At 34.2% G+C, this 14,123-nt stretch overlaps 1 protein-coding gene and 1 long non-coding RNA gene across 6 annotated transcripts in view; one reads left to right on the forward strand and one right to left on the reverse strand.

The window, feature by feature from the left end:
• Window positions 1-12,129, reverse strand: part of LOC141491386 (uncharacterized) — a 101,219-nt gene extending 89,090 nt beyond the window's left edge. For 2 of the 3 annotated variants that reach the window (XR_012469588.1, XR_012469589.1), the window contains exons 1-2: window positions 12,013-12,129; window positions 4,849-4,993 (exon numbers count right to left, since the gene is read on the reverse strand). This is a non-coding gene — a long non-coding RNA (uncharacterized LOC141491386). Of the gene's footprint in view, window positions 1-331; window positions 455-4,848; window positions 4,994-12,012 lie in introns of those variants that run through there. The other variant, XR_012469587.1, reaches the window with a different exon arrangement.
• The window catches only part of VGLL3 (vestigial like family member 3), a 70,090-nt gene that overhangs the window by 11,056 nt on the left and 44,911 nt on the right, over window positions 1-14,123 (forward strand). The window contains exons 2-3 of one of the 3 annotated variants that reach the window (XM_074192289.1): window positions 848-1,145; window positions 11,787-12,299. In XM_074192289.1, coding sequence (XP_074048390.1) covers window positions 848-1,145; window positions 11,787-12,299 — 811 coding nt within the window. The remainder of the gene's footprint in view (window positions 1-847; window positions 1,146-11,786; window positions 12,300-14,123) is intronic. The other 2 variants (XM_074192290.1, XM_074192291.1) reach the window with 2 other exon arrangements.

Raw genomic sequence — 14,123 nt, forward strand, 5'->3', positions numbered from 1 at the left:
TTATTTGGTGCATTATACTAATTTTTTTCTTTTTTACATCAATTGTTTTGAAATAAAGAAATCAGAATCAGTAGGATCTCTTCAGCTAATAATGACTTATTAAGAAATCATAATTATTCCTTAGACATATAAATTTCATGAGATTTTAAATGCTCAGACCTTTCTACCTTTTTTTGACAAATGAACTATCCCTCCACTCCCACACCACTGACCACTGAGTATCATATTCATTTACCCTTATGGTAACATTTTATTTATGATAACAGTGGTAACTAGAATATCTGAAAAATATGTTCTTTATAAAATGGATCTTCACACATATTCATTCCGACATTTTAATTTGATTTTAAAGAGAGAAGTCCAGGATATCTGCCAAATCCTTTTATGTTAGATTCCTTGCATTTTTAGCAAAACATTCCTTCTCTTCTCCCTTCCACACCAACACTCTTGTGTTCTGCAACTCAAAATTGGAATGTTACATTGTACCATCTTTAAAACATAGAGAAAAAGAGAAGTGGTAAGACAGGCTGATTTTTAAGATGGACAAAAGGAAAAATATGTCCTCTTTTTTTCTTCTTCTATTTTGTGACAATTCTATCATACCTATAATATAATGATTATTTAATCCTAATAAATTATGGCAGTTGAAAAGGAAATGATTATTGTTTACTGAATTTGACATAACAAGGATTATACTTTTAAAAATTTTACTGGGGAGGATAAATAAGGAATAGGGGAAGAGAAGAACATTCCATGCTGTGAAGCTATTTTTATTTTGTTTAAGTAATCTAGTTAATGCTCTTTTATAAACTGCCTTTGATACTGTGTTTTGTTTATTCCATACCAGAAGAAGTTAGCGGTATACAGCAAGATGCAGGAGTCTCTGGAAATGACCCTTCCCAGCAAACAAGAGGAGGAGGAGGAGGAGGAGGAGGATGAGGATGAGGAGGAGGAGGAGGAGGAGAAAGACCAGCCTGCCGAGATGGAGTACCTTAACTCTCGATGTGTCCTTTTCACTTATTTCCAGGGAGACATTGGTTCAGTAGTGGATGAACACTTCTCAAGAGCTTTGGGCCAAGCCAGCAGTTTCCCTACAGAATCTACCATTTCAAAAAGCAAGATGGGGCTAACCCCCCTTTGGAGAGGTAAGAATTAAAAAATCATATGCTCTCCAGCTCACTGTATTTGTTTCGCAATGTCTCTGACCAGGATCCAGCTGGAAACGTGCCTCTGGAGGACAAATATCCACTTGCTTTTTAATTTTTAAGGACAGCAAGGAATTTCTTTCAGACAAACAGCTGGATCAGTTTTGTCACATGTGGAATGCAGGGTTGGAAAGGATGCAGTCACACCCCTTAAATTCTTTATGGAAAGTAATGATGCAACTGGTATGAGTTTATAGTGGCAGGATAGAGCTGCAAAGCACTGTTCCTGAAGCCCCAATGGCCCAATTTGGATCTCTTAATAATAGGCGTGCCTAAGGCAACTTTTAAGAAATTAGCTATTGCTCATTCCACTAGGTGTTACTGTGGTGACATAACTGAAATCTGAGTCTGGACTTCTCAGGGCAGACATTAATTTTTTTCTTCTTCTTGAAATAACTTTCTGTCTCATGTCACTGCCTCATCTGCTTGTGAATTGGGGGTCTTGGCATTTGTTTTGAATTTAATTTTTGGTTCTATCACAGAGATTTCTTAGGAAAAACTAGCTCTTAGCAAAAGCTTAGCAAAGAAATCTTACTCATGATGTGAAAATAATCTTAAACCAATGGAAAGGAAGACAAGTTACCACATTAAACAGTCCAAAGATATGTCTGGAATATTCACTTCCCTCTTTATAAAAATTGAGTATAGGACACTAGAACAAACTATAACTTGTTGATATACTAATGCAAAAAAATATAACAAACCAAAACATAGAAGAGAAAAAAATCTAGTTAGAATGATAGAAGATGGAATCAGACAAAGGATATGAAATACCTTGTATGTTTGTTATTTAAGTATCAATTTTCTACTGATATTCAGACAGGATACTTATATTCTAGGGATAGGAAGCATACTAATATAGATTTCAAAAATTGGATATTTAGGGTGGAGAAGATTATTTCCTTTCAACAATCAGCACAAGGAAATCTATGACTCCTTCAGCCTCAGTGGCCCTGCTTACATCTCTTGAAGATACTCACTTAAGTACTTAGAAAAGTACTCTCTATTTGACACTTAATAAAATTTCTTGGATGAATGGATTTAGCCAAACCAAACCAAAGTTGATAGCCCTAGTACCATTTAAAATAAGTTCAGAATTCAAAGTGATCTTGGTATATTTGAGATATTTGCAATCATCAAGGGCAGGGAAAAAGTGGAAGAAGAAGGAAATGTGAAAACAAGGCAAAGGAAGACAGACTGCAAAATAAGGGAATGCACTGAAAAATATAAGAATATGTTTGAGTTATCTTATTATAAAATATTTGAAATCAGAATTAATCTAATATAGCTCTTTTTCCTAATAGATAAAGGATATCTAAAACTCAAAAGGTTGAAGTGGTTTGTTCAAGATTAATCAGCTAATTAAGACAATAGCTGTAACTGGATCCCCAAATCTCCTGAAATCCAGTACTCTAAAGCAATATGAAATTAAGAAGCAGTATCAAACATACATATTTTAATATATGAACAAGAATAGAACAGCAGAATATATATGCAATTTATGAACTTCTTTTAGAGACTTTCTTAAAACTGCATATTCAACTTAAAATAATAGTGACATAGCTACCATGCTTTTCTGTGTCACCTTCTGAGCTTTCTTTTGCTTTCATCTGTATATTTTTAAAATGTTTCATTCATGTACTTTTCTTCCTTTTTTTTTAAAAATCACTATCACTTTCCATTAACTCTTAGTACATTAAATGTCTACCAAGAAGGATGTTTGTGTGTGTGTGTGTGTGTGTGTGTGTGTGTGTGTGTGTGTGTATGTTTTCCATGATAAGATGCTGCATGGGAGAAGGGACACCAAAAGATCATGGAGTGATCAGCCTATACTGCACTTAACATAGCAAACACCCTATTGGGATGTGTGAATGGGAGTATAATGTAAAAAATAACAACAGCTCCATAAATCAAGCCTTCATTCTGTTTTAAGAGGAGTCCAATTCTGTTCAAAGCATTTTTTTTTAAGGTATACATTTTCCAAGTTAAAGAGAATTATAGAGAATTTGGATAGGGTTTTTAGGAGAACCCAAAGATAAGTAAAACACTATAAAATAAATCATTGGAGCATAGAGAATATTTTTGGGGTGAATTGGTTAATGGTCAATTCAATATCACTCATTGATCCCATTGATAATTTCCCATAACCTGCAGTCCCTAGAATTCAATAATATATCTTTCTCAGCTCACTTATTTATCATTATAAGACCTTTTGTTATTTTAAACACATATATACCCACAACCCACACACAGACACTCACATACAAACACACATACTCCAGTTTCATTGATGAACAAGGCAGGTCAAGCTGATAATTACCCCTGATGATAGGAATCTCTGTGCAAATCAAGGAAACTTCTCCCCTCATTCCTTGAGTAGTTAGGGACTTGTGGAAACTTCCTTATGAAAAGTTTGCTTTTCCTTTCAAACTCAAGTTACACTGCCTTTCAAAGGAAAGAAAATGACTGGCTACTTCATTTGTTCTCTCTGACTTGGTACCCAAAAAGCTAACATTTCCTAAGTATGATTTTCCAGATATGCCCTCCTTCCTTCCTTCCTTCCTTCCTTCCTTCCTTCCTTCCTTCCTTCCTTCCTTCCTTCCTTCCTTCCTTCCTTCCTTCCTTCATTTCTTGTCTCTCACATTTCTATTGTGTATGTCATTCTGAACCCCAAGTCAAACCCTGAATTGAGTTTACAACCCATAAAGTAATTTAGATCATCACCCATTCTGGATTGTATAAGTAATCACCTATCAGGGCAAATCATGATAGATACATTTTAAAAATTGAAAGTAACAAGGAAGATACATTCAAGTATGTATACATCTGGTTACTTTCACTGGTAAGCATTAAAGAAATAAGTGATTTCATTGAGAGGGAGAAGAGATTATTGACTCCTTGAAGAGTGATTTTATCCTAGTCAAAAGAAAGAAGAGTAAACACATTGGCACCATTAACACTAGGGAATATCTCATTTCAGAATTTTCACACCACAATCTCACATGGCTTTATTGAAACAGCACTCTTAGAAATGACCAATAATATAAAAGCAAATCATAGTATTTAGAACTGATAAGGTCCATTTTAGCTAACATCTTCATTTTAAAGATGAGGAAACTAGGGCCCAGACACAGTAAATGGTTTACTTAAGGACAGAGGTATTGAGAACCAGGTTGAACTTTCCTTTTCAGAGACTAAACTAATGATCATTCCCTTGATGAATTAATCATCTCCCTAAAAAATATAGCCATAAAAAAGACTTTACCAAAAAGCTATTCTTATTCTTACAACCTCAGCTCCTAATATTGGCTCAGTTACTTTAAGGAAAGATCAGGTCAACAACAGGTAGGGTGCCAGATAAATTTTTGTGAATAATTGGTTTTGAAGTTCAAAGAAATGCTGTCAAGGATAGTTATTAGAAGATATGAAAGTTATCCTGACTTGTTATAATAATAATCTAATAGTTTCCTAATAATAACTTTCTCTTATCCATCCTTCATTCAATTAGCTCTGATGTGTTTTGCTTTTTTTCTTTAGTGACATTCTCTTACCTTTAGGATAAAATATAAGTTCCTGAACTTGACATTTAAGACTTCACACAATCTAGCTTAGTTTGCCTATCTATATTTTTCACATTTCTTACCTTTGTGTACCAGAAAGGTAGCATGGTATAGTTGATAGAGGAGCAGACTCAAAGTCAAGAGGTCATGGTTTCAAGACCTGCCTCTAACATATTGATCATGGGATCCCGGGCAGATCCTTAACTTCTCAGTGATCTGGATAACTTTCTAGGATGATAAAGAGCAGAGAAGTTACTAATCTGTATTGACAGAGGCAATTTTCTCATTGAACATTCCATATAATAATGAAATCACAGGTTCTGCGCCTTCCTCAAACACAGCATTCTATCTCCCACCTTTGTAGTTTTCCTCAGACTGTTGCTCATAATACCCAGAATTCTCTCCCTTTCCACCTCTGCCTCCTAGAATCTCTTAGTTTCCTCCAAGTCCCCTAGTGTTTTATGTTTAGTCACTTTGATTTTGCTTTAAGAAAAAGAGAAGACTGGCCTTGAAATCAAGAAGACTGGTTATGACCTCTCTGACATATAAAAGCCCTGTGACAGTGACAAGTCAACTTCTCAGTGCCTCCATGTAACTCTTGAAGACTCAGGTTATAAACAAATTGACAATCTACATCAGTAGAAGTGTTTTCCACTATAGGAATTCCTAAGACTGATGAAATCACAAGATAGACTCCATCAAAAATATTTATTTTTATCTATGTTTATTCTGCAGTCCATGCTCCATCTCTAGTTGAAAACATTTTTTGTTTTTGTCTTCCTATCCCAGATGCCAAGCTCTGCCACTTATATGACTTGTACTAAACACTGAACTGATTTAGCTACTTTATGTTATTGCCTATATCTTGCACATAATAGATAAATTAATTAAATTATTGACTAAATATCAGTTATTACCCGGGCAATTCAAAGTATCTTCTGAAAGCATTTTATTCCCTCCTATTCACAAGTTTTTATTTGAGACCTTTTTATTTTGCAAATAAATAGTATCTTATTTTCCAATAAAAAGAGGAAAAGAAAGTTGCTAGATTGTGCAGATTACAGAAAAAGTGGTATAACTTGCTGAGAATATATGAAAAGTGAGAGTTACTTTGAAACTTTGTGCTCTGAGGGAGGAATAGGAGATGATCACAGCAAGAAAAAATTTACTCAGTAATATAGGTGAGAGGACTATACTTTTAGTATTTTTGAGGAGTAAAGACATCAGTTATCAACTCTTGCTTGCAATAATCTTTTAGGAGTTACACTTTGAATTTTAACAACACAGTATAAAATAATGAGACCTTGATAGGTAATGATTATAAAGAAGCCTGATTTCCAGGGAAAGTTAAGAGTACAAGTGATTTCACTTCTGGTCCAGAAAATAATTTTTGCTGGAGACCAACCATGAAGTAATAAGGATTAAAATTCAGTATTGGCAACCTATTTGGGGTATTAGGAAGAACTTAAGCAAAGGGTTTTAGATGATTAAAACTGTCCTCAATCAGGGTGATTAAAATTATTAGGAATATTCAGGACAGAAAATAGGGGTAGGTCAGTCACATATCTAGAGTAGGGCACAACAGATCACCAAAATTCTATTTGCCAGTTCCCTTGAAATCCTGAAAGAACTTGAGGAAGGCCTCCAAGATATTGGGCAAATCCTTTGAAATGAATACTAAAAAAAAGCTTACATAGGAATCACCTGGGCTTTGAAAGCAGGGAGTTGTTGAAATTTGCATCAACAAAAAGAAGCCTCAATACTATGAGAATATAGATCCATCAAAGCATTGCGCAAATGAGAATATTTCTGAGATTCTTAAGAATTATATTTATGGTTAGGCTAGGACTTTACAGGATTCTTTCTATGCTTTAGGCCAGGTTTCTTAACTAATAGGAACTTTATGTTTTTGTAACTGTTTTTTCTGTTAAAACATCTGCTTTCAAAATTCGTCATTGCCACCCAGAGTAAATTTGGCCTTTTCTTTTTCTGAGGAAGAATTAAGGATTAAGCTAAGAAGTTCTTCACCTTATGAAATTAAGCACCCTGATTGTTATTCCAGGTCAGCTTCTGGTCATATCTCAGATTTCTGTAATAATTATGACACTGAAGTGACTATATAAGTTTTGTGGTGATGGTGGTGGGTATCAAACTTAGCATTTTGAAATTTTTATTTAGAGTCAAAGTGGATCTAGTTATTATCCCTGTTTAGAGATCTTTTAGCACAAAGCTCTCACTCTGAAGTTTACAAAACTGTGAAAGTTTCTGAAAGCCTAAATAACTTACCTAAGGTCATACAGATTGTTTCACGAAGAAGCAAAAGTGTCTTATGTCCGAAAGCAAATCAAACTAAAACATATTCTTTTTTTTTAGGTTTTTTTTTTTTTTTGCAAGGTAAATGGGGTTAAGTGCCTTGCCCAAGGCCACACAGCTAGGTAATTATTAAGTGTCTGAGGCCAAATTTGAACTCAGGTACTCCTAACTCTAGGGCCGGCGTTCTACCCACTGTGCCACCTAGCTGCCCCAAAACATGATATTCTAAATGAGATTATAGAGTTTTAAAGGGTTCTAAATATTTGAGAAGTATTAAGGCCAAAGCCTAAATGAAGTGTCTATGGTAGATTGAAATGCCATTTCTAAAATAAAAAGTAATTTTATACAGAAATAACTTGTTTTATGCCCTTTTGGGGTAACATTTTTCATTCCACAAATGTGGCTGTGATTAAGAGCATATAAGCAAAATGCATGTAATAAAAATATTTACATATATATGAAATAAGCACACTATTTCAAAGGCAAGAAACAAAATATTCCATCTGTTTCTTTGCATCACTATAATTTATATATTTTCTTAAGCAAATAGAATTAAAAGTAATGGTTTTGAAGCATGGACTTGTTCTTAAACGGATTTGTTTTCCATAATTTTTTTTGCTATAAAATACGACAGCCATTTTTGAAAAAAGAGTGCATGTATTTCTTTAACTTTATATAAAACTCAAGAGACACTGACTGTAAATTTTAAATTATTTTCTAATTTCATTTTTCTCTGTGGCATTTTTTCAGATTCTATTCTATCTTCACAGAATGACTTGTAAAATAGATTTCTATTCTTAATGTCATTTTGTTCAGTAAACAAGATCTAAAGAATAAAGAGAACAATGAAATTTTAAGTTAGCTCACTTTCTCAAAGTATAACCTCTCTGCCTACTCTTCAAGTTCTAGGCATAGTAGACATATATGGAAAACATAAGATATGTAAAATACACAAACAACATAAGTTATCTGTTTTTTGCTTAATGTGTTTTGATGAGATCTATAATATATAATATATGTATATATGTAACTGTATACGAGGGAGGTATGTGTACATATATATGTTTATTACACGCACATACACATGTATATATAGATGAAATAAGCACACTGATTCACAGGCAAGAAACAAAATATTTCATCTGTTTCTTCATATCACTGTAATTTACAGTTCTTAATTCATAACTGCTAGGTACTAAACACTATTTGGGGATTTATAGCTCAAAGTTCTATGAATACCTAGCAATGCCTATTAAGCCCTTGGTGATCCCATGCTTCATTTTGAGAAATATTGGACCAAAAACCTATATCCATTGACTGAAGTGAAATACATAAATAGATGGAGATTAGATATTTTATACCCTCATATATATATGTACATACATCTATCAGAAGCAATCTTAAATTGGCATTTAGAAAGTTCCTATCAATAATAATGTATTAAATGTCTATGGTACATCAGGCATTAGTGTTAAGTGTTAGGGAAATAAAAACTGTCCAGAAATAGACCCTGCTCTCAAGGAACTCATAGTCCAAAGTAGAGCTGTCCAAACTTACTATTAAAAATTTTTATTGAAACAATAGACAATATATTTTGATTTGTCATTTTAGTGGGACCTCTGTGGGGGCTCAACTTTGTTTACCAAAGCATTTAGTAAATCCACAGGGAGTGCACAAAATTTCACTGTGGGTTGCATGGATGTGGGCTGTATTTGGGACAGCCCTGGTCTAAAGGAAGAGGTAAGGTATAAACAATTATGTACAAGCAAACTATAACAGGATGAATTGGAGACAATTAATAAAGAGAAGACTCTAATATAAGGGCAATTATGTACTTAGAATAACTTTCATCCCTCTATCCTCTTAATTTCCTTTAAATCCCTTCTCTCCAAATGATCCTTCAAGTCAACTCAACAAGCATTCATTGAACATCTATTATTTATCAGCCATTGTATCTAACATTGGGTATGCAAAGGTTGGCCAGAAATAGTGATTGTTCTGAAGGAGCTCTGAACAATTCTATTATATATGGGACACAGGTTGACTCCCAAAACATAATATATATACCATTTTTGTGACAGAATCACAAAATAGCAAAGAAAGTGAATATAATTACATATAAATGTATACCTGGTTATCCTCAACTTGAATATGTCTGATGTTAAATTCTATTTACCCAAGCTTAATTTTGTATTTGAGAGTGCACTCAATTTAAAAAATTCACATGGAAAAATAAATTAGAGTCTCCTTTAGGGTTAGTGTTTGACTTAGTTTCCCCAGCTCCTAGAACAATATTTAATAAAAAAACTAGAATTTTTGTAGCATTTGAATGTTTGCAAAAGACTTTGCATATATTATTGCACAACTATTCTGTGAGAAGGTAATAACAGGCAAGATTATTCCAAAACAGATACAAAAACTGAAGCAAATCAAAATTAAGTTAATCTGCTTATTGTCATATAGCTAGGAAACATCAGACCTAGGATTTGAACAGATTTAATGACTACAGATCCACTGCTTCTATGAAGTCTCTGGATTTTTTCATTGATTATCTCTCTTTTTTGGAATTCTACTACCTATTTAACTCTGTCTCAGGGAATAGCTCTTTTCTTTTCAGATGTAGGCCTTAAAGTCTTTTGTGAACCCTCAAGGGCTACTTGTCCTTTCTTTCAAACTATACTTCATATTTATTCTCTTTCTATTTATTTTGTCTATCTATATCATCTGCATCTGTGTATCCATGGTATTTCCCTTTAGAATATAAATTTCTTGGGAATAGAGATTGTTTCAAGGAATTTTATTTGATTGCCTGCCAACTAGCATAGTGCTTATCACATAGTAGATGCTTAGGAAACTTATTATTTATTTATTTTTTTAGATTTTTGCAAGGCAGTGGGGTTAAGTGGCTTGCCCAAGGCCACACAGCTAGGTAATTATTAATTGAGTCCGGATTTGAACTCAGGTACTCCTGACTCCAGGGCTGATGCTCTATCCACTGCACCACTTAGCTGCCCCCTTAGGAAACTTATTAATGGATAGCTAGTAGTAATTTAATGTGTCTGTTAGCTCTGAAGACTGTGCATAAACAGAGGTGATTTCTTCTTTTTTGAAGTCTTTCAAATGTAAGCATAACTTTAAAGATATTTAGTAATGCTGAGAGGAGAGACTAGAATTGTGAAATGATGCACATTTTTCTATGTGATGAATGAGAAGGACATTTTTCTTTATAAGGTGTAGGTATAACCTTGAAAGAGTTTAGTAGAGAAGCAAAGCAGCCCTTAGGAAAGTTAGGGAATGAAAAAGGTTTAGGAGCTACTGCCCCATCCTAATTCTTTTAGTCAAATAATACATGTAATATGTATGATTAATGGTCCTTGTTGCATAAATTTCCTTGAGGCCAGAAATCTACATTCTAGAAATTCAAGGTCTGAAAATGGAGAGATGGTAGGATTCAAATGCTTCCATTTTAGTCCTTTCTTGTCTAATATGGAGGTTTAGTTCAGTACTTTAGTGGGGACATTGCAGTGTGACAAAATTTATTTACAACATTTCTAGTAAGCATGATAACCTTGAATTTCATTATCATCCACACATAGAAATATTGAAGAGTTTCTTTAAAAAAATCTAGTCTAACCCTACCCTCACATTTTATAAATGAAGGAAATGGCCCAGAAAAGTCAAGTTATCCATTACTTGAAATTCAATCCGGTTCTTTTTCCTCTAAACTATGCTATCTCCCTGAGAAAGAATAATATTTTGTTGAAAATAGTTTGTTGAACCTACTACAATTGTTTGAAAGTGGATATTATCAATTAATTTTTATATATTCATTCAAACTACCACTTTAAAGTTTGACAGCATAGTTGGCCTAAGGAATCACAAATCTTGGGGTTCAAATCTTTTCTCTGAAACACAGTTTCTGAGACCCTAGGTTAAGTCTTTTAACCTTAGTGCCCTTAGGCAACACTCAAGATGAATGTTTCTCAAACTGTATTCCCAGGAACTCTGAAACATTCCAAATTCTTTTCTTTAATGAACCTTATGCTGTTTGTTAAAAGGCATTACATTAATCATTTTAGAGGATTTCACTTTAAACATTCTGTCAAAGTGCTATTTGAATGTAAGAATTCTACTATTTTAGATAAAATTGAGAACCACTGTTCTAAGACTGTGATATTCCTGATCTTCCCTTGGAAAATTTTTAACTAGCAGTTTCATACATAATTAAAATCACAGATGTAGTAGAAAGAAAAATGTTTAGCTGTTTGAATAAATAATTATTGTGTTTGTGCATGTGTGTGCTTTAAACTTTTCCAAGTAGAAAACCATGATCTAGGCACCTAGTAGGAAGTAGTGATAGTAGGAAGTATCCAAGAGAATATAAATAATATTTCAAGTGTAGGATTTATATAATTCATCATATAACATGAAAGCCAAAGTCATAGGTCCAGGGAAAGAAAAACAACACAACTTATTTGCAATTGAAAATATCAGTGACTTTGGAGTTCAGAGATATGCTTAATGTTGATTCCCTTGAGTGTAAAGGGAAGGAGTGCACACTAATATCTACTTGTAAAATATTATTGAACAAATGTTAACAAATAATGAATAAATAAGTTTTAAGAGTGCTTACAAATATTAGACAAGGAAAAGTAGGTCTATACAAGAAATGAAAGTTATGTAAATTTTCTATCTCTCCTTCTCTCAGAGAGCTCAACTCTTTCAAACCAGAGGAGTAGTTTCCCGACTTCATTTTGGACCAGCTCTTACCAACCCCCAACTCGACCCTGTTTAAGTGGAGTTCACCCTGACTTCTCAGTCACTGCACCAGGCACCTTTGCAGCAGCTGATCCTGGTCCTTGGTCAGGACACAATTTACATCAAACTGCCCCTCCCCCTCCCCCTGTGTCGGAGTCCTGGCACTATCCACTTACATCTCAGGTGAGCCCGTCGTACACACACATGCATGATGTGTACATGCATCACCATCATCCCCATCCACACATACATCACCGCCACCACCACCACCCTTCTGCCAGCTCTCACTTGGATCCGCGGTATGGCTCTTTGCTGATGCCTTCAGTCCGTACGGCCAGAATTCCTGCTCCCCAGTGTGACATCACAAAGACAGATCCTACTACTGTCACCACTGCTACCTCAGCATGGGCTGGAGCCTTTCATGGAACAGTGGACATTGTGCCAAGTTTTGGGTTTGATTCAGGTAAGACAGTTTTCTTCCTTATTGCCAGGAAGTGTGTAAGGGGGAAAAGTGCTATTTAAAAGAATATTGGGAAGTACTTCTTTTTCACCATATACTCCAAATGTGTGTATTAAGTTATGCCAATTTGTTTTTAAATATCTACCCCACCCCAGAAGAATTTCTGTATTCCTTGAGGAATTTGTATTGTGAGAGAGTTTGTAGTGGTATTATTAAAAAAAGATATGTTTACTGCCATTCCTTTATACAAATAATTTAACTCTTTGTATCTCAACTCCTGGGTTGGAATTTCTAGATGACTTAAAGTTATATAGAATTGAAAAACTTGTCTCTTTGTAAGGTTCCATACCTGGTGTTTTCTATACTTGCACAGATTATTCAGAGGTGATAATGGATACAGCATTCGCAATTATTAGATGCCAATGATTCTCCTTTCCTTGTGATTTTTGTATTCATTTCAGCATGTGAGGAGACCTTATTCATTATATGTAATTGTGATAATTGTCTAATATAGTCTACTATTCTAAAAAGGATCAGAAAACACATTGAGAAGGAGAGAACTTGTATTTTAATCTCATTTTCTCTGCTGCCTTTCTGTTTCAGCCCATCCTTCTTTTCTTTCCTTTTCTTTCATTTCTCTTTTCAATCTCCAGACCTGAAAGAGTACTTATTTTTGTTGTTGAATCATTTTAGTCATGTCTGACTCTTCATGACCTCATTTGGAGTTTTCTTGGCAAAGGTCCTAGAGTAGTTTGCAATTTCATTCTCCAGTTCATTTTTTTTTTTCAGATAAAGCAAAGCAAACACAGCTAAGTGACTTGCTTAGGGACACATAGTATGTGTATGTCAGGAAAATGGGTCTTTCTGACTACAGACCCAGCACTCTACCTTTTACCACCTAGAAGGTTACAATGAACCAACACTTAGAAAAAAATTAAATGAAACAAACAGTCCTTCACATATGTTAGTTTTAAATTTTGTGAACTTGGAATCATAACTCACAGGTGCTCAAAAGATATATCAAGTTAGTAGAACACCCTCTAAAGGTCTACTATACACTATATCCTAGTATTTTCTTGAAGTTATTTTTTTCCAAAAGTCAAGTCAACCAACATTTATTAAATACAATGTTCCAGGCAGTATGAAAAATATCGAGAATTTTTTAAAAAGGGAGAAAAAGTCCCTTCTCTAGGATCTCACATTCTAATGAAGGAGATAAGTAAAAAAAGACACAAAACACACACACACACACACACACACACACACACACACACACACAACTAGAACAGGATTATAACAGAAGATGAAATGTTTAGCTGAGATATGAAGAATAAGCCAGGAGAAAGAGGTTACATGTGAAAATATTCCAGTCATGAGGGACAGATAATGACAACTTAGGGAGTCAGGAGATGTAGTATTTTGTGCAAAGAATAACAGAAGTCACTGGTATCATTTGATACTAGAGGGGAAGATTAAAGTATAAGAACACTAGAAAGGTAGATAAGGGATCAGGTTGTGAAAAGGTTTAAAAGTGAAATGGGATTTTAGATCTGATATAGGTTTCTGTTCCATTAGAAATTCATTTTTTCATAATCTAAAAAAATTTCCATTTTTGAAACTATTCTGTATTCCTCTTAATTTTTTTGTAACTTGGATAAGGCCGAACCTATTTTTGTTCTCCAATTATGTATTCCCTGACAAATTGCTTTCATTGCTATATGTGCATTTGATAATCTCATTACTTTAATCTCTAATGTGTTACCCTGTACCATACATAGTTAGACAGGTTACATTTTCCTATTGACTATGTGACTTTCACTGAGCTTT

This window comes from Macrotis lagotis, chromosome 6 (assembly GCF_037893015.1).
Source record: "Macrotis lagotis isolate mMagLag1 chromosome 6, bilby.v1.9.chrom.fasta, whole genome shotgun sequence".
In the NCBI taxonomy this organism is placed as follows: Eukaryota; Metazoa; Chordata; class Mammalia; order Peramelemorphia; family Peramelidae; genus Macrotis; species Macrotis lagotis.